At 39.9% G+C, this 20,095-nt stretch overlaps 1 protein-coding gene across 3 annotated transcripts in view; it reads right to left on the bottom strand.

Moving 5' to 3' along the window:
• C7 (complement C7) overlaps positions 1 to 3,482 on the bottom strand; it is a 56,511-nt gene extending 53,029 nt beyond the window's left edge. For 2 of the 3 annotated variants that reach the window (XM_019811484.3, XM_003981508.6), the window contains exon 1: positions 3,207 to 3,350. In XM_019811484.3, the coding sequence (XP_019667043.2) occupies positions 3,207 to 3,212 (6 nt within the window). In that variant the 5' untranslated portion in view covers positions 3,213 to 3,350. Of the gene's footprint in view, positions 1 to 3,206 lie in introns of all 3 variants that reach the window. The other variant, XM_019811479.3, reaches the window with a different exon arrangement.
• Between the last annotated feature and the right edge of the window lie 16,613 nt (positions 3,483 to 20,095).

The following is a 20,095-nucleotide window of genomic DNA, read 5'->3' on the forward strand; positions in this document are numbered from 1 at the left end:
AAATGAAGAGTCAACCAAAAGTTGAGGCACATCCCCAGCCAGAGGGCCCATGATCCTCACCCTGCCCCTTGGTTCTATGGGCAGCTCCTCTGGTTTTTAAAACACCTGTGAGGCCTGTTGCAATCATCTGTCCATGACAGCACCAGCCTAAATATTGAAGGTCACAAAATTGTATATAAAATGGCATTACATTTTGTTTGAAAAGTCAAACATGTATTAAAAACAAATCTAGAAAGAAATATAATAAAGGATAATAGTTCATTTCTGGCAATGAAATTATAGGTAATTTCTATTAACTTTTTTTTACTTTTATGTATTTCCCTACTTTGACAACTGAGGGTGTCCGGGAATATTATTCAAATCTTTCCTGGAGATTCTCCAAGGATATCAATTGTATTCAATATATAACCCAGTGTAAAAGTCCTTAAAACCATCTTACTCCATATTTTAACAGGCCAATATTCTTTCTCTTCTCCCTGACCTCCTCAAACCTTTTCTTTCAATGTATTTGTGGAGTGGCCTCCCAACATTTTTTCCAGATCCTTCTCCCTGCCTTCCTGGATCACCTGCCATCTTATTAGGTATCTTCCTTTCAGTTGTAAAGTCCTAGTTGCCCACTTCTGTCTTTTATTGTTCTCAGAAGCTTTTAGCCTATTATTCTGATTAGCATAACCAAACAGCTATGGGCATGCTGGAAATGAGTGGGGGGAGGTATGAATACTTATGTGATTTTTTTAATGAGCAGGTAAAGCACATAACATAAAGCAACACCTTCTACAGGTTTTGTTTTTAATTAAAAAGTACAAGGATTAAAAACAATTTAAAAAAAACCTACAAGGGTTTGGGTTAATTTTTCTGTTTTTCAACAATATATCTTTACTCCATGCTGTCAACTTCTTTTTCCGTCCCTGGGAAAGCCTATCTCCATAGCTTTATTGGTCACTCATAGGCACTAACAGATAGTCACATTTTTGGAAAACAAAGATTCTGAAACACTCTAACAGTCAAATTTCAATTCAATATCCAATTTTAAGTGTCTCTCCTACTCCTGGGTTCTGGATGCTCATAATGGGAGTGGGGTGGAGTCTGATTCCAAATTCCTCCTCCTTGTTCTGCTTTTCTTCCCCACATCCCCAGACTGCCTCTGTCTTCTTCAAAGTCACAGCAACAGGAGAGGGACAAGAGCCAAAAAGGGTCTTGTGTGACTAATCCAGCTGGAGTCCATAATGGTGACCCAGGATGTGGTGGATATTTGAATGCCAAGTCTTTATCTCCCACTGTGTTTTTGTGGTTCTTTGGATGGCCCCCATTGGTGATCTACAACCACTATGCTCTTGGCAAAAATGATTCATCTCTTTGTTTATCACACTTGACTCTCCCCAGTGCTTGCCTCCTGGGACTCCTTTTCCATATGGATGCTGCCTGTTGGAGTTGCTTCATCCTGCAGGCAGTTTCTCAGGCAATAGCCCTGACAACCCAAGTCTGGCTCCTTTCTAAAGGTCCAGATTGTGTCCATACGATACCTGCACACATCCTTACCCTGTCAGACTCTGGATGTCCAGAATGTAACCAATAATGCTGTGTTGATTAACTCTGTTAATGGCAGGCTAGGAAACCAGCCTGTGCCTTTAGATTTTCCCAGACATGACTAGAGTATGATTCCCTACATCCCCTATACTCTAAGGGGCACGATCCTGTATATTCTGGAGGATGGGGATAGCCAAAGGTCACTGGACACTATCCTTTTGTAAAACTGCTTTGAATGTCCAGTATCTCACTTTAAAATGTGGGGATACTGAGCACTTATTCTTCTTGGCCTTTGACTCTCAGCCAAAGCAGTCATCATGAAAAAATTCATTCTTAACATTCTATTATTACACGTGTTTTAAAAGAATTTCAATCAAGCTTTAGGGAATATACATTTTTTTTCAGCAGTGCCTTTGCCAACACCTTCCCCATATACATACTCCTTATTGTAACTTCTGAAGATCTGCCTAATTACAAGGCAGTTCTGTTCATGAGTTACACAAGCTGAATCTATTAACCAAAAGAATTTCTTGAATTTGCTAGCTAAGTCCCTGAAAACAAGTCATCAAGTTATCATTTCCCACCTTCAGAAAGAGTATCTTAACAAATGGACAAGATAGAACAATCATAAATTAATAATAAATGATACTTGGGGCACCTGGGTGACTCAGTTGGTTAAGCAACTGACTTCGGCTCAAGTCACGACCTCACAGTTCATGGGTTCGAGCCCCGTGTTGGGCTCTGTGCTGACAGCTCAGAGCCTGGAGCTGCTTCAAATTCTGTCTCCCTCTCTCTCTGCTCCTCCACTGTTTGTGCTCTTTCTCAAAAATAAATAAACATTTTAAAAACTTTTTAAAAATGATACAAAAATTGGGGCCCCTGCGTGACTCAGTGGGTTGAGTGGCCAACTTCGGCTCGGGTCATGGTCTCATGGTTCATGAGTTCAAGCCCCACATGGGCTCGCTGCTGTCAGGGCAGTGCCTGTTTAGGTCCTCTGTCCCTGTCTCTCTCTGCCCCTCCTCTGCTTGTGTGCTCTCTCTCTCTGTCTCTGTCTCTCAAAAATAAATAAAACATTTAAAAAATAAATAAGTTGGAGTTGAAGTTGCTGTCTTTGGTCCTGTATTTAGTTGAATAGTAATTTTTCTAACATTTGGCTACATTGCACTGGGCCAACATGTACATTTGGTAAGCCTTTCATTGCATTCCTCTCTCTGTGTCTTCCACTCTCACATTCCTGACCCTTTGGTCCAGGATTCCAAATTCTAAAGTTCCAAGTTTCCGAACTCACTTTTCTATAAAGCTTTTAGATAAGTCAGATCATGGGGACTCATTGCATAGCTGCAAATCAAACAAACAAACAAAATACACGACAGGTATTTTTCCCTAAAAATAACAATGGCACTATTGTTTTCCTTGATGGCTTTCTCAGGACTTTCATAAACATAGTCTCCACTCTCATTTCCATACCTTCGAACCACTAATTTTACTGCAAAACAAGAAAAAGGAATTCACTTTGTCTGAATTGTTAAATATATTTAAATAAGGATTTTTTTAAGTTATCCCCATATCTTTCTCTTTCCTATTTCCCCATGTCTTCTCCTTATTTGAGCCATTTCAGTTAAGCCTCACTCCCTTTTGAGATCGCTTCACTTACAAAAGTAATGAAATTATTATCTTACCTTCATGTTTGGGAAAACACTCAGGGCAGAAGAAAGGAAGAAAATTTCCGCTGAGCTCCTGGTGAATTTTCAACAGTGGGAAGAGCCCAGCAGTGGGCTCTGTCCCTGTCTCTTCCTGCTGGGGATTAACTTGGCACTCACTCATAAACACAGCAAGTCGTTCTGAGACTTAGTTCCTACCCCAACCAGATTCTCTGGGGACACAAAGAGCCTGCCCCTGTACTTAGTTGGTGTCTTGAAGCCAGATGCTTCTTATCAATTTACACAGGCCTTAGCTACAGCCAGCTGGGACTGTTTGGCAATGTAGTTCTAAGAAAACATCTGTAAATCAAGAAAGGCAACAAATGTTCTCAGTTCAATGTTTAAGTGATTTTCAACCAAAGGAGACCCTGTACAAGGCAAAGGATAAGCCTCCTTCCTGTTTCAATCTTCTAAATGAAATAGATGTTTTCATGATTCTCTTAAAGTGTGTTGTACACCAAACTTTGAGATGAAAGGATTTAAATTCAGTTCTGTCACTCAGGAGGTAAATGGAACATTCTGGAGTAGAATTTCCACACCTCCCCCAACAAAAAGAAAGGAAAACAAAACAAACAACACCACCACACACACACACACACACACACACACACACACACACACACACACACATATACATATCCTAACACAATATTACATCCATGACTCACACTTGACTTTCACAGATGGATAAAAAAAAGCATCTTTTGCAAACATATTTAAAAGCCTCACTAATTTTTCCCAAGTGCTTTCCCTATTCCATTGACTTGCAGATCATCGTTGGAAAGTTCCTATCATGGTCATTAACTGTCCATTTTCCCTTCTTCAGTTATTGTCTTGTCTAACTCTGCTAGATCCTTGTTCTCCACAGCTTTGCATTTATTCTAGCAGTTCCCAACATCACTTCCAGAGGTTTCATGAATGCTGTATTTTATTTTTTTGCAAGATTTCAGATTTTCTATTTGTGAGAAGGCAGGGAGATGATTCATTTTCAGAAGTACCAAATAAAAGCTGTGCTGTCTAGGGCCATCTGGGTGGCTCAGTTGGTTAAGCATCTGACTTGAGCTCAGGTCATGATCTCATGGCCCCTCGTCAGGCTCTGTGCTGACAGCTGGGAGCTATTAACCTATTAACCTATTAACAATAGGTTAATTTCCAACCTATTGGAAAATGTACAAACCCCCCCCCCACCATGGAGTCCCAAATCCTTGGACATTTCACTTCCTGGTTCTTTCCCTCTTGGTTTGGCAAGGTTACTTTCGCAGTCTTTGCAATGAGCATGTGCCAAAGAACTGAAGTCTCTGCATCACCTCAAGGAATGTACATCAGACTACTTTTTGCCTTACATGGGCATAGGCATTGTCTGGGTAAAGCTGTAACCTCTGTAGTATTCAGCCAATGAGGAATCAGGGGAGGGACCTGAATAGTAGGAGATAAATTATCTGCTGTAACCGCCCCGAGTGTGTCTGTCCATCAGACACCTGCTCTTGTAAGAACATTGATTAAAGCGTTGCTTTACTGTGCCCCGAGTCCCCACATCCCTCCTTCGATTGGAACAGTGGGCTTATTTCTCACACTATTAAAGCTGAGCTAGGTTTTATTCACACAGTTTGGCCAAATATTCTGACACTTGCTACTAGGGTGTTATGAGTGGGAAAGACATAAGTGTTAAGTGGGAAAGGATTTTCTGAGTTGAGTGATTTTATAACTAAACATTTCATTAGTGAATATTTCCCAGTTTTAATGATTTATTTCTTTCTTTATCCAAAGAGCTTGAAAATAGATGGGGCGCCTGGGTGGCGCAGTCGGTTAAGCGTCCGACTTCAGCCAGGTCACGATCTCGCGGTCTGTCAGTTCGAGCCCCGCGTCGGGCTCTGGGCTGATGGCTCAGAGCCTGGAGCCTCTTTCCGATTCTGTGTCTCCCTCTCTCTCTGCCCCTCCCCCGTTCATGCTCTGTCTCTCTGTCCCAAAAATAAATAAACGTTGAAAAAAAAAAAAAAAAGAAAATAGAGAACAACCCTCACCTTTCCCTCATAAATTGACAGTGGGTTTCCAAAGATAGCTTACACATCTTTTGTTAAAACCATTAGTAATTTGTGTGGAAGAAATTTTGCCACAGAGAAGATGACCTCTAATTCCTGAAAGTTTGTTTGTTTGTTTGTTTTATTCAACTCCAATTGTATGACTTCCAGATGTTATGGACTCTTCTTACGTACTCAGTGTGCAATTCCACATTTGGGGGCTTAGTTTGTGTTTGTGTTCCTCCTGAAAGCAGATTCTGAGAGAGGAAATCAATTGAAAATAGGGTTTTGGTTTTGTGTGTGTCTGAGTGTGTGTGTGTGTGTGTGTGTGTGTGTGTGTGTGTGTGCGCGCGCGCGCTTTGGTTTGGTCTTTTGGCTTGGGTTTTGGTTGGGTTTTTTGTGAGGTTTTGTTTGTTTTTGTTTTGTTTTCCGTTTTGAGAAGTGATCCTACAAAGCATTGCTGGGAGATGGGAAAGTGAGACAAGGAAGGAGAGGTGGTCAGTAAATGGTACTTTATCATGCAAGATACCACTGTGGGAATTGGAACTCAGTCTCAATGTGGAAATGAGAGATGTTGCAGAACGCTTCTCAGAATTATTCTGACTAAAGGAATGTATCTACCAATATCCTATCATTGATTGAGGGTAGTTCCTAGACTCATCAACTCTCTGACACTTCAGTTTGCTCTGGGGGGGTAGCTGAGCACACACCTGTAGCTAGGGGGGAAAAAAGCCTTCAAGTAGATGGTTGCTGGTATTAGCAATATTTGCAGACATTTGCCTTTGTCCTGTAGCAATGAGTGCTAAGGGAATATAAGCAGGATACCAACAGCACCTCCACAGTAGCTTGTCATTCATGCATGAATGCATTCATTAATTTTTTATTCTAAATTCAACAAATATTTACTGAGGATGCATAATATAACAGGCTATAGATTTTGACAGAAGCTTTGAGCAATATCCTTTATTATTTTCATTCCTTACATGCCATAAAGATCATATGAGCCCATTTATAAAGTATCCTTAGTCTAGAGGATGAGTCACACGCATACAGTGTGTCTACAATAACGTAGAAATTGAATTGTCCAGCTCCCAGAGACTGTATGCCAGAGATCATTTAAAAAGTTAACAAAAACTTCCTTTCCCCAAGTGCTTTTCACTCTCCCATCTCCACCACATCTTTACTCTCACATAAACAATGTTTCTTCAACAGGAGGAATGTCAATGGAGAAGTCATTGGAACAAAGGCTTTAACTGTAGGTAGGAGATGTACTGTGGCAAATTTGACTGCTGGCATGCGTTGTGTGTAATTTATTCAAAGGACAATGGAAACTCACTCAATGGAAGTTTTAAAGAAAGAATCAAAGTGATGTTTTCAGATGATCAAAACAGTGGTAATATGCAGACCACATAGGTAAGGAGGGGAAGAAGGACATGTAACTTGGAATTCATTTCAGTAGTCAGACAAGAGTGAATCAAAGCCTCCTCTAAGAAGGGATAGATAAAGAACCACAAGGCTGTGATTAAACGTGATTTCATGTCTGATTGAGAAAATTAGAAGAATGTAAACAAATTAATAAAGGACAGAAATAGGAAGTTGAAGAGGAAGAGGTGATTTTGGAGAGGGGACATTTTACTTTGGAGAAAATAACCAACACACAACCAGAAATGTAGATCTTTTTGGAAAGAAATATAGGAAATACCTGGGACAAGGATATAGGTAGAGCTACTGGCATGAGGACACATAAGTGAAATCATGGGAGACTGATCACAATGAAATATAAAACAATACGATATGCCACTACTCAGGGAGCAGAAGGAAGGGAAAGAGCCAGAAAGAAGCGAGAGAGGTTACAGAAGGGGGAGGAAAACCAAAACAATGCAGTGTCCAGCCAATTCAGGAGAAACATACAGAGAGGTCAGTCAACAGTGACAAGTGCCATACGGAATTCAAAGAGAAATAGTATTGAGGGAAAACCTCACCACTTGGCAACTGAAACATAATTAAAACATTGTGGATAAACTGAGGGCAGAGTTTCCCCACATATTTTCCACTCTGGTGCTACAAGATATCTCAAGAAAAAATCATTAATTTTATGTTTAATTAATTGTAAGAAGCTATATGTATTATAGAGAAGAGTTTCTTAACCTTTGAATTACTGACCTTTGGAGCATGATCATTCTTTGTTGGTAGAGGGGGTAGACGAAGCTTGTCCTGTGCACTGGAGGATATTCAGCAGCGTCTTTGGTATCTACCCACTTGATGCCAGTAACACTCTTCCCTAGACAGTCAAAAATGTCTCCAGATATTGTCAAATGCCCCCTGGAAGCAGAATCATCCCTCCTCCATTGAGAACCACCATTATGGTGTCTACTCCTAGCCAGTACTCAGCCTTAGATTCACAAAACACATGCCACAATGCATTATAATGCATTAAATGTTCTAAAACTTGTACACGAAGTAAAATTTCTTAAAAGTTGTTTCAAACCAGAATTTTCCAAATTCATGTGACCCCAGAGCTTGTATTTCTGACAACCTCAAAAACTGGCATAGCAGATGCACTTCAGCAAACGTCTAAGCCAATTCCGAATCAGTGGAAGAGGAAAGCAGATTTCTGCTGACTAGGGAAGGGTCCACAGGGGTTCAGCCCTCTCCCTGTCTCTTGCTATGACACACTCCCTATTCCCCATTAGTCTTCACTTCTCTTGGTAACACCTCAAAAACCTTAACATCCCCAGACTCTAATGAAACAGATCACTGATGATACCAAGAAGCTGTTATGGCCCACCTTGGGGAGATATCTGAAAACATTTTAACAAGCCAATTTCATTCTGAATTGTTCCACTGACTCTAGCAGCAGAAGAGGAATAAACTTGCTGAGGAAGGATGAAGCCTCCTTTTCTCTCTTCTGTTGAGTCTGAGAAGGTCAGAATTGAAACTGCCAGAAGTTAGAGCAAAAAGCAACAGCATCCCCTAGTGGCAGGCATGCTCCAGTCCCTTGAGTAAGAGAAGAGTATTAGGCCCTGGAGTTAAAACACTCAGGAGTGAAAAACATTGAATCTTAGTCTCCAAGTCAAGTGCTTGTTAAGCTAATAAGTACTCCAGGTAGTATCTCTTTTTCCATTAAAGTGTCACTGTGTGAATAGTTTGAGAATGAAAAATGGCTGCTAGGCAATACCTTATCTAAAGGAATTTTTCAGCAAAACAATGATTGTTAAATGCTTTATCATTATACCTAATAGGATGCTGCCCATCAATACTGATAGCACTGCATTAAATACTGTGATTTGTGCATTAATTTATTTATTTTCTTATTTTTTAAAAGAGAAGTTTATTGAATACACTGCAAAGAAGCAGTGGGCAAGACAGCAAAGGAGAGACTGTCTGCCTGCATTAATTTAAAGCGAGATCACTAGATTGGCATCCAATCCCTCATAAGAATGATGTTTAAGGTTTAAATAGATTAAGAAGTATTTCCAGGTCATCATACTTTCTTTTAGACCATTGTCCTTGCCCTTTACAACACTGGACAAGCCTTTGCCCTGGTGGCCGCAGATGGCAAGGATAGCAAGGATCAAAGTACAATCAGGAAGCGATAAGACACTTTGTCGTTATGGTTTTCAATAGTGGCAGGCACTTGCTAAATTTAGGAGAAGGCCTGGATTTGTTCGGGTTTCTAGCTGTCAGCTGGGTTTTTCAGTTATCTGCAATGCACATTGTGGCAGTAGCCTGCAATTCGAAGATACATTTCATTTGGTTTAAATTTGAATTAAGTCAAGCAGCTCTGAGAAGGAAGACACAAAATGCTAAGATTCTCATGGTTCCATAACTGAATTAAGACCCGCAGGGGAAGGGTGACTAGCAAAGGACAAGGTCATTTATCTGATCTGCACAGTAAACTCGGAGTGTCTACACAGAGAGTTGTTTGTTGTGTTGTTGTTTTTCCAGATCAAGAATCCAGCATATTATAACCATAAAATAAAAAGTAATTGCTTTCCCAAAATCTCAGTCTGTGCCATAATTTTAAGCTTTACCTCCTTAAGCTGCCTTTACACAGATATATTTTGATGTCAGATTTATCATTGCATGTTCCAAAGGCCAAGGAAAAATAAAGAATGAGTGTGTGGAAATAAAATCCTGGGGCACCTGGGTGGCTCAGTTAGTTAAGCATCCCACTCTTGGTTTCGGTTCAGGTCGTGATCTCACGGTTTGTGAGATAGAGCCCCAAGTTGGGATCCATGCTGACAGTGAGCAGTCTGCTTGTGATTCTCTCTCCCTCTCTCTCTGCTCCTCCCCCACTCATGCACGTGTGAGTGCACACTCTCTCTCAAAATAAATAAAATTTTTTTTCAAAATACAATTTTTTAAAAAAGAAATAAAATTCTGAATTATACAACTAACTCTTCAAATGTTTGTGATAAAGTTTTAGAAAACAGTAAAGCACAGTCACAAACACATAACTAGAAACTTCTTAAAAGTAGGAATTCCCCTGAAAGCGAAAAGGCACTAATCTGTGTACAAATATCTGCCCTAAAGGCAGAGAGTCTGGGTTCAAATCTTGGGCAAGTTACTCAGCCTCTTTGTTCCTCTTGTTTCCTCACCTAAAAAGTGGAAATAATATTATCTAACTGATAGGATTGTTATACGAAATAAATCTAAGTAAAGCAATTAGCACTTGCTTGGAATATACTAAGTTTAGTCCAATAAATGTGAGCTAGTATGCAAAAGATTAGAAACAACCCAGGGGTGCCTGGCTGGCTCAGTCAGCAGAACATGTGACTCTTAATCTCGGGGGTGTGAGTTCAAGCCCCATGTTGGGCATAGAGTGCACTTTAAAAAAGAAAAGAAAAAAACCCAAAAAACAAGTAATCCAGTGAAGAAATGGGCAAAAGACATGAATAGACAGTTTTCCAAAGAAGGCATCCAGATGGCTAACAAACACATGAAAAAATGTTCAACATCACTCATCATCAGGGAAATACAAATCAAAACCACAATGAGATACTACCTCACACCAGTCAGAATGGCAAAAATTAACAGCTCAGTCAACAACAGATGTTGGCAAGGATGTGGAGAAAGGGGAACTCTTTTCCACTGCTGATGGGAATGCAAACTGGTGCAGTCACTCTGGAAAACAGTATGGAGGTTCCTCAAAAGATTAAAAATAGAGCTACCCTATGACCCAACAATTGCCCTACTAGGTATTTATCCAAAGGATACAGGTGTGCTGTTTTAAAGGGACACATGCACCCCAATGTTTATAGCAGCACTATCGACAATAGCCAAAGTATGGAAAGAGCCCAAATGTCCATCAACAGATTAATGGATAAAGAACATGTGGTATATAACACAATGAAATATTACTCGGCAATCAAAAAGAGTGAAATCTTGCCGTTTACAACAACGTGGATGGAACTAGAAGACATTATGCTAAGCGAAACTAGAGGAAGACAAATGTCACATGACTTCACCCATATGTGAAATTTAAGACACAAAACAGTTGAACATAGGGAAAGGGAAGCAAAAATAATATAAAACCAGGGAGGGGGACAAAACATAAGAGACTCTTAAAAACAGAGAACAAACTGAGGGTTGCTGGAGGGGTTGTGGGTGGGGGGATGGGCTAAATAGGTAAAGAGCATTAAGGAAGACACTTGTTGGGATGAGCACTGGATGTTATACATAGGGGATGAATCACTAGATTCTACTCCTGAAACCATTATTGCACTATATGCTAACTAACTTGGATGTAAATTAAAAAATAAAAAATAAAAAGAAATAAATAAAAAGAAAAGAAAAGAAACAACCCAAACACTCATCCATAGTGGATTGGTCAACCAAATTATAGTGTACACATTACATTGAACATTATGCAGCTATAAAAAACTGAAGTGGTTCTCTACACACTGACATGCAAATATAAAATACACTGTTAGGCAGAAAAAAGAAAAGTACAGAGCAGTAGTTACTTTGGGGTTGAAAGGAATATATATTTACATTGGTTTATACTTGCATGAAGAAACTCTGGAAGAACAAGAAAGAAACTAATAAAATCATCTCACGGGGCAAATGTATGAAAAGGGAACCAGGTGGAAAGATGGAAATAAGATAGAAAAAGAGATGAGACTAAGGCCTTTTACCTTACACTAGTTTATATTTTTAATACATTAATGAATGCATTACCTATTCAAAAAAGAAATTGTAGATTACTTAATTGTATTTCATTAGCTTCCATTATTTTATTATTCTAACTATAGAATAGCATCCTAAAGATTCTCTGCCCTTTGCTGGCTTGTTTGTTTATTCATTTGTCTGATAGAGCTGGGGTATATAGTAAGGATGTACATTGCAATAACAGAAACAAGAGTTTTAATGAAATGCTTCATGAATACCAGGGCCGAAGGAATGGTCTGGATGCCAGGTAGATCTGGTGATTGATAGATCTTCACTTCAGTGCACTGTTGATATATTTCCACAATTTCTATGTGATCATGTTTAAAAATGTATCCTATTTCATTTCATAGTGAGCAGATAAATAAAGTACACTGACCATGTATACTTAAATACGCATGAAGATGTAATAAGGTACCCATACTCATAAAGAAGGTAGTTTCGCTCTCTCTTTGCTCCTTCTTCAGCTTCTGCTAGTGTGGGCCTGCTTCTTGGGAGAACATGGCTTGTCAGAAAGGACATCAGACAAGTCTGTGTCAAATTTAGGCTTTTACCACTCACTGTAAGTGATATCCTCTTAACCCTCAATTTTCTTTTTTTTTTTAAGATTTTGTTTTTAAGCAATCTCTACACCCATTATGGGGCTCAAACTCACAACCCCTAGATCAAGAGTCAAATGCTCTACCAATTGAGCTAGTCAGACATCCCTTAACCCTCAATTTTCTTAAAAAAGAAAAGAAAAGAAAAGAAAAGAAAAGAAAAGAAAAGAAAAGAAAAGAAAAGGATAAATGAGACCTTCTTTGTGGGGCTGATGAAATTCAAAATACATAAAATGCACACGAAATCATCTTGAGTACATATAGATCTCCACACCCTCCTCACCCATGAACAATAAATAAGTTTTAAAATATATGCATTGGGCGTCTGGGTGGCTCAGTTGGTTAAGCGTCCAACTTCGGCTCAGGTCATGATCTCGCAGTTCGTAGGTTCAAGCCCCGTGTACTGACAGCTCAGAGCCTGGAGCCTGCTTCAGATTCTGTGTCTCCTTCTCTCTCTGTTCCTCCCCTGCTCACACTCTGTCTCTCTCTCTCTCAAAAATAAATAAAGATTTAAAAAAAAAATTTTAAATAAATAAAATATATGCATAAACAGGGACACCTGGGTGGCTCAGTCGGTTGACTATCCAACTTCAGCTCAGGTCAAGACCTCGTGGTGTGTGAGTCTGAGCCCCACATCAGGCTTGCTGCTGTCAGCACAGAGCCAGAGTTGGATCCTCTGTCCCCTCTCTCTCTGCCCCTCCCCCCTCATGCTCTCTCTCTGTCTCAAAAATAAACATTAAAAAATAAATAAAATAAAATAAAGTAAAATAAATACACAAACAAATATGAGCCAAAGAAAAATTTTAGCAAAACAGTTTATCTGAAGATATTCCTCCAATGATATACAATTTGACTGACTTCCTGAGAACAATCAATCAACTTGCAATTAATCAGAAGGTACCTGATTAATAATTAATTACCAGGGAAATCACCAACTATGTGACATTAGATTCTTAGGGGTCTGTGAAGATAGTCACCAGGAGACCAAGGGCTATTTTACTGACCAAAATTTACGTGAACTAAAATGAGAATGTACAGATTTATCAAACTATCAAGATCCTTTTCTCTAGATTGAAATGATATCAACTAGCATTGTGAGTGACAGTGCAGTTCATACCAGTGAGAAGGTCCAGTTGACAGTTGCATTATTACAACTTTGGTTGAGCAAAAAGTGAAATCAGTTATGTTAACAAATGCTTTTATTGTTAAAAAAAAAAAAAAAAAAGTCTTCCAAAACATGTGGCCCAAAGCAAGGTGAAGTGAAGACAGCAGACAGCACCTCTTTGGGGAAAAGTTGGGAAGAACTTGACAGAACATCCAACACTTAATGTGGAGTCAACAGAGGTTAGTGCTTCTCTCATCAAGACTAAAATGGGGAAACCTCAAAATTGTCCAAACACAGGACAAACTTCTCTCTTCACAGGGGAAAATGAGCAACACTCTTGAATTGCATAAAGCAGACCCATGAAAATGGAAACCTTTGTTGATGTTTTATCTGAAGTGTGTCTGAAACTGCCACTTACTTCCCCTTCCCCATAGAATGGACCCAATGTATTTAGCCAAGGTAGGTTGAAGAACATGTACTCTTTTTTTTTTTTTAATTTTTTTTTAACGTTTATTTATTTTTGAGACAGAGAGAGACAGAGCATGAACAGGGGAGGGGCAGAGAGAGAGGGAGACACAGAATCTGAAACAGGCTGCAGGTTCTGAGCGGTCAGCACAGAGCTCGACGCGGGGCTCGAACTCACGGACCGCGAGATCATGACCTGAGCCGAAGTCGGACGCTTAACCGACCAAGCCACCCAGGCGCCCCGAAGAACATGTATTCTAATGGGATGGGCAAATACATAAATAAATCAATGAAACACAAGGTGATAAGGCACCTCTGAATCGCTCGTTTTTTCCTCCTTCTCACTGCCTCCCACACCCAATCATTCAACAAGTTCTGTAGAATATTCTTCTGATTTATACCCTCTGCATTCATTCATACTGTCAGTGTATAGTCATGCCCTCCATATTGTTTGCTCCCTTATTGCTTGTCTGGTGTATTTGTTTATTGGGATATAATTCGCACACCATAAAACTCACCCATTTAAAGCACATAACTTAGTGGTTTAAAATATATGTGTGTGTGAAGCCATCGCCACTATCTAATTCCAGAATATTTTTATCATTCCTGAAAGAAATCCTATATCCATTAGCTGCCCCTCCCCATTGCCCACAACCACAAGCTCCCGGCAACCGCTAATCTACTCTCTGGCTCTATAAATTTGCCTCTTCTGGATATTTCATACAAATGGAATTACACAATATGTGCCCTTTTTTGTCTGACTTCTTCACTTAGCATAATGTTTTCAAGGTTCATCCATGTTGTAGCATATATCAGTATTTCATTGCTTTGTATGGCTGAATAGCATTCTATGGATATACCAAATATAACAGTATTCTGTGGGTATATATCAACAATATTCTGTGCATATACCATTTCAATTGTTTTGAAAATATACAGGCATAGTTCAGAAATATTGTGGGTTCAGTTCCAGGCCATGGCAATAAAGTGAATGTCACAATAAAGTGAATCAAAGTTTTTGGTTTCCCAGTGCATATAAAAGTTATATTTATACTATACTATAGTCTTTTAAGTGTGCAACAGCATTAAGTCTAAAAACACAATATGCATACCTTAATTTTAAAATACTTTTATTGCTGGGGCGCCTGGGTGGCTCAGTTGGTTGAGCATCTGACTTCCAGCTCATGTCATGATCTCACAGTTTGTGGGTTTGAGCCCTTCATTAGGCTTCAGGTTCTGTGTTTCCCTCTCTCTCTGCCCCTCCCCTGCTTGCACTCTCTAAAAATAAATAAATAAACTTAAAAAAAAAAAACAGAAACACAATATCTGTGAAGCACAATAATGTGATATGCAATAAAACAAGGTATGCCTATACCTAAGACTAGAATTACTGGGTCATATGGTAACTCTTTGCTTAACATTTTGATGAACTACCAAACTGTTTTCAAAATCAGTTACACCATTTATATTCCAATCAACCATGTATGAGAGTTCTAATTTCTCTACATCCTCATCAGCACTTCTGTCTATCTTTTAATTATAGCTATCTGAGAGGGCTCAAAGTGGCCTCTCATTGTGGCTTTCATTTCATTTATCCAATAAATAAGAATGTTGATCATCGTTTCACGTGCCTTTGGTTATTTGTATTTCTTCTTTGGAGAAATGTCTTTTACCTATTTTCTTAATTGAATTTCTTGTCTTTTTGTTATTAGGTATAAGAGTTCTTCATATATCTTAGATACTAAAGCCTTATTAGTCATATAATTCACATTTATTTTCTCCCATTCTGTAGGTTGTCTTTTCACTTTCTCAATAGTGTCCTTTCATGGACAAAAGTTTTTAATTTTGATAAAATCCAATTTACCTAACTTTTTCTTTGTCTCCCTTGTTTTGGTGTCATTCCTAAGAATCCCTTGCCAAAATCAAGGTCACGAAGATTTAGCCCTATACATTTTTCAAAGAGTTTCAAAGCTCTTTTTAAGACTTCATTCATTTTGAGTTAACCTTGAATACGGTGAGGTAGGGGTCCAACTTCATTCTTTTGCACATGGATATCTAGTTGTCCCAGTACCATTTGTGAAAGAGAAAGTTTTATTTACCCATTGAATGGTCTATCTTTGTTTAAAATCAATTGACTATACGGGGCGCCTGGGTGGCTCAGTTGGTTAAGCGGCGACTTCAGCTCAGGTCATGATCTCGCAGTCTGTGAGTTTGAGCCCCGCGTGAGGCTCTGTGCTGACAGCTCAGAGCCTGGAGCCTGTTTCAGATTCTGTGTCTCCCTCTCTCTGATCCTACCCCGTTCATGCTCTCTCTCTGTCTCAAAAACAAATAAACATTAAAAAAAATTAAAAAATAAAATAAAATAAATTGACTATAGATGTATGAATTTATTTCTGGACTCAGTTCTATTTCATTGTTCTATGTTTCTATCTTTATGCCAGTACCATACTGTTTTGAGTACTGTAGCTTTGTAGTAAGTTGTTTGGTTTGGTTTGGTTCTGTTCTGTTCTGTTCTGTTAGTTCTGTTCTGTTAAGGATGGAAGAAGAAGCTGTAGTAAGTGTCAAAATCAGGAATTACAATCCTCAGTCAGGCAGTCTAGCCAGGAAAGGAGCCTCTGCCCCAATTCTCACCCCTGGAACTAAACTAGTGTCTTCTGAGACACTGGAGTAAACATGAAAATGGGTGATATTTTGTGACAGGATCAAAGGTCCTTCTCGGCCCCATAAGGGCTTGGAAGAATCGATCCCAGGCTTAACCATTCTTTGACTTGCATATCAGTCCCCTATGACATTCCTCTCTCATTCATCTTGTTAAGTTTGTCATTCAATCTTTCTTCACTGGCTTCAATTTAATATTGATAACTGGGATAGTAGGGATAGGTAGCGGGTGCAAAGGGGAACGTTGGTGAGTGTAACTTAGACTGAAAAGAATCCAAGACTTCTTACATGGAAAAACTTGTGGCTAGCTAGTTCATACTTTTGCCCTCATAGCGTACCTCCAATATCTATTGTCTCACACTCATTCTTAACCAATGGCTTCCTTTTAAAAATTTTTTTTAATGTTTATTTATTTTTGAGAGAGAGCGCAAGTAGGGGAGGGGCAGAGAGAGAGGGAGACAGAGAATCCGAAGCAGGCTCCCATGTCACAAAGCCTGACGTGGGGCTCAAACCCACGAACCATGAGATCATGCCCCGACCTGAAGTCGGACACCCAACCAACTAAGCCATACAGGTGCCTCTCAACCAACAACTTTCTTATTTCATTACTTTCATCAATATTTCACTTTCTTATTTCAATAATTCCATTTATTTCAATAATAAAATGGAATGCATTATAAGAGGACTTCCATATGCTCCCATTGTGCATCTGCCCACCAGGATCTGTGCCCCAATACTCTGCCTGACCCTTTGTTACCACAGGTGAACTCTGTGTGCTCCTAACTAAGCCCAATTCTTCCACTTATTGACCAGATCCCATCCTGTCCACGTGCAGTAAGAACCTAAGGATCCAGCCTTCATTATTCTTTTTAAAAAATTTTTTTTTCAATGTTTATTTATTTTTAGGACAGAGAGAGACAGAGCATGAACGGGGGAGGGGCAGAGAGAGAGGGAGACACAGAATCTGAAACAGGCTCCAGGCTCTGAGCCATCAGCCCAGAGCCTGACGCGGGGCTCGAACTCACGGACCGCAAGATCGTGACCTGGCTGAAGTCGGACGCTTAACCGACTGCGTCACCCAGGCGCCCCTAGCCTTCATTATTCTTAAAACTTTGCTTGGAAATAACCCTGCACTCAGTGAGACTGTATCCCCATTCCCTTTACAATTAAGTATTGCATGATGGAGTGATTGCGTGACCCTTGTTCCAGGCAAGATATGTAATGTTTCCCCCAAACAAGTGCATTTCCAAGACCCAGTGACACTCTTCATTTGGGTTCATAGTAGGTGCTCAGAGTATTTTGTAGAGTGACAGTCATACATACAACCCCAGATCCCAGGTCTGCAACTCCAGCCAGAGTTTCTAACCCTCTCAGGAAAAGTTTTGCCTAGTTAGTGTTTGATCAATTATTGATGAATGCTTCTGATAAAGTACAAAAAGTATATTGATTAGGCCTATTTCAAGAAACAAAACTTATTATACTTTCTAATCCAATATGTTCCCCACACCTTATGCTGGGGGAGATATTTTTCATTCTCATAACCACTGAGTGCTCTGCTGAGTGATGTGCCCTTTTGGTTTAAAAAGAGAGAGAGGGCGAGAGATAAAACTGACCTACTGTTCACCCCAAGTCCCTTCAGCAAGAATATAAAAAATATGATGCTTCGCATAACTAAAATTGGTTTCTAAAGTATTTTATATTCCATCTGAGAGCAGCCTTCAAAAATATATGGAAAGAATGCCACTGATGAATTATGCTCCAAGGTAATGAAAGGAGCTATTGAGCCTGACTCTTTCGATAGATCAAGTGCAGTAAAGCAGTGTTTCTCCTGAGTTAGCAGCAACACTAGTGCAAAGACTTTCCCTATGCCCCAACCTTTGTCTTCTGCCCTCGCTTTTTTTCACTTCTCTTTCAACAACAACAAAAAATCCCCTGTGCCAATTTTCACGCACTTATTCAGGACACATTTTCCAGATACCTTTTACCCAAATATTTATCTGTCATGAGACCTGAAATTATAGGTTTACCAATTTATTCTTTGCTTAATATAATCCTTCTCCAGGGTGGACCACTTGAAAGTCCTACTTGAAAGGGGAAAGAAAAAAGAAAGACAAGGAAAAGACAGTAGAAAGAAATTAAGCAACATACTAGCCTTTCAGTCCCAGCGGTAGCAGGGCCGAGCCAGCAAAGCCCACACTCCTGGCTCTCAAAGCACCCACTCTGGCCTCACCTCCTCCTCCAGCCCATTCTGCTGCCATGGCTACTCAGGTCATCTACTTCACCAAGGACTTCTTGACGACACCATCACCAGTGTCACCTCCACAACTGCAGGGTCCAATCAAGCAGGAGAAGTTGCTGTGGCGGATGCAACATGTGAGCCACCAAGTGGCTGCTGACTCCTTGCACAAAGGCAGAGTGGATTGCATATTCCACCTTCCCAAAGCGCAAGAGGTGTTCTCCTTCTGGAAGGGCACGATGATAAGTGTCAACAGATCTTTCCTTGCTCAAGCCCTTCTCTTGGCCTTCTAGGGTAACTATGAGCAGGTGTTCTTAGGAAGAATAGGCAAGCACACACAACACCGGAAGTGTTTTCCTGGCAAGATGATCTCTGGTAGAGCAGCTATAGTTACTTCAATCTTTTTCACCTACCCGGCAGATTTTCCCAGAACCCATGTGGCAGCTGATGTTGGAGAATCTGCCAAGTAAGCACAATTGAAAAGACAAGGCAGTTTCCTACTCCTGCAATACTGCAAGCCAATGGTTGATGTTGCAATGTGGGCACAAAGGAGCTGACATCATGTATACTGGGCCCCTCAAATGCTAGAGGAAGATTTCCAAACATGAAGTGGAAAAGCCTTTTTCCAGGTACATGATCCAAAATTCTCAAAGGCTAGATGGAGCCCCTGTTAGTGTTCTGAGACTCAATTTGAAAATGGGGCTGGGAAAACTACCCTCTACTCCAAAGCTGAAATCATCAAGACAGCATGGTATTGGCACAAAAACAGACACATCGACCAATGGAATAGAATAGAGAACCCAGAACTGGGCCCACAAAAGTATGGCCAACTAATCTTTGACAAAGCAGAAAAGAATATCCAAAGAAAAAAAAGACAGTCTCTTTAACAAATGGTGCTGGGAGAACTGGACAGCAACATGCAGAAGAATGAAACTAGACCACTTTCTTACACCATACACAAAAATAAAATCAAAATAGATGAAGGACCTGAATATGAGACAGGAAACCATCAAAATCCTAGAGGAGAAAGCAGGAAAAAAACCTCTCTGACCTCCGTTGCAGCAATTTCTCACTTGACACATCTCCAAAGGCAAGGGAATTAATAGCAAAAATGAACTATTGGGATCTCATGAAGATAAAAACCTTCTGCACTACAAAGGAAATAATCAACAAAACTAAAAGGCAACCGACAGAATGGGAAAAGATATTTGCAAACGACATATCGGACAAAGGGCTAGTATCCAAAATCTATAAAGAACTCACCAAACTCCACACCCGAAAAACAAAGAATCCAGTGAAGAAATGGGCAGAAGACATGAATAGACACTTTTTCAAAGAAGACATCCAGATGGCCAACAGGCACATGAAAAGATGCTCAACATGAAAAGATACTCAACGTCACTCTTCATCAGGGAAATACAAATCAAAACCACACTGAGATATCACCTCACGCCAGTCAGAGTGGCTAAAACGAACAAATCAGGAGACTATAGATGCTGGAAAGGATGTAGAGAAATGGATGTGGAGAAACCCTCTTGCACTGTTGGAGGGAATGCAAACTGATGCAGCCACTCTGGAAACCAGTGTGGAGGTTCCTCAAAAAATTAAAAATAGAT

This window comes from Felis catus, chromosome A1 (assembly GCF_018350175.1).
Source record: "Felis catus isolate Fca126 chromosome A1, F.catus_Fca126_mat1.0, whole genome shotgun sequence".
NCBI classification, from domain to species: domain Eukaryota; kingdom Metazoa; phylum Chordata; class Mammalia; order Carnivora; family Felidae; genus Felis; species Felis catus.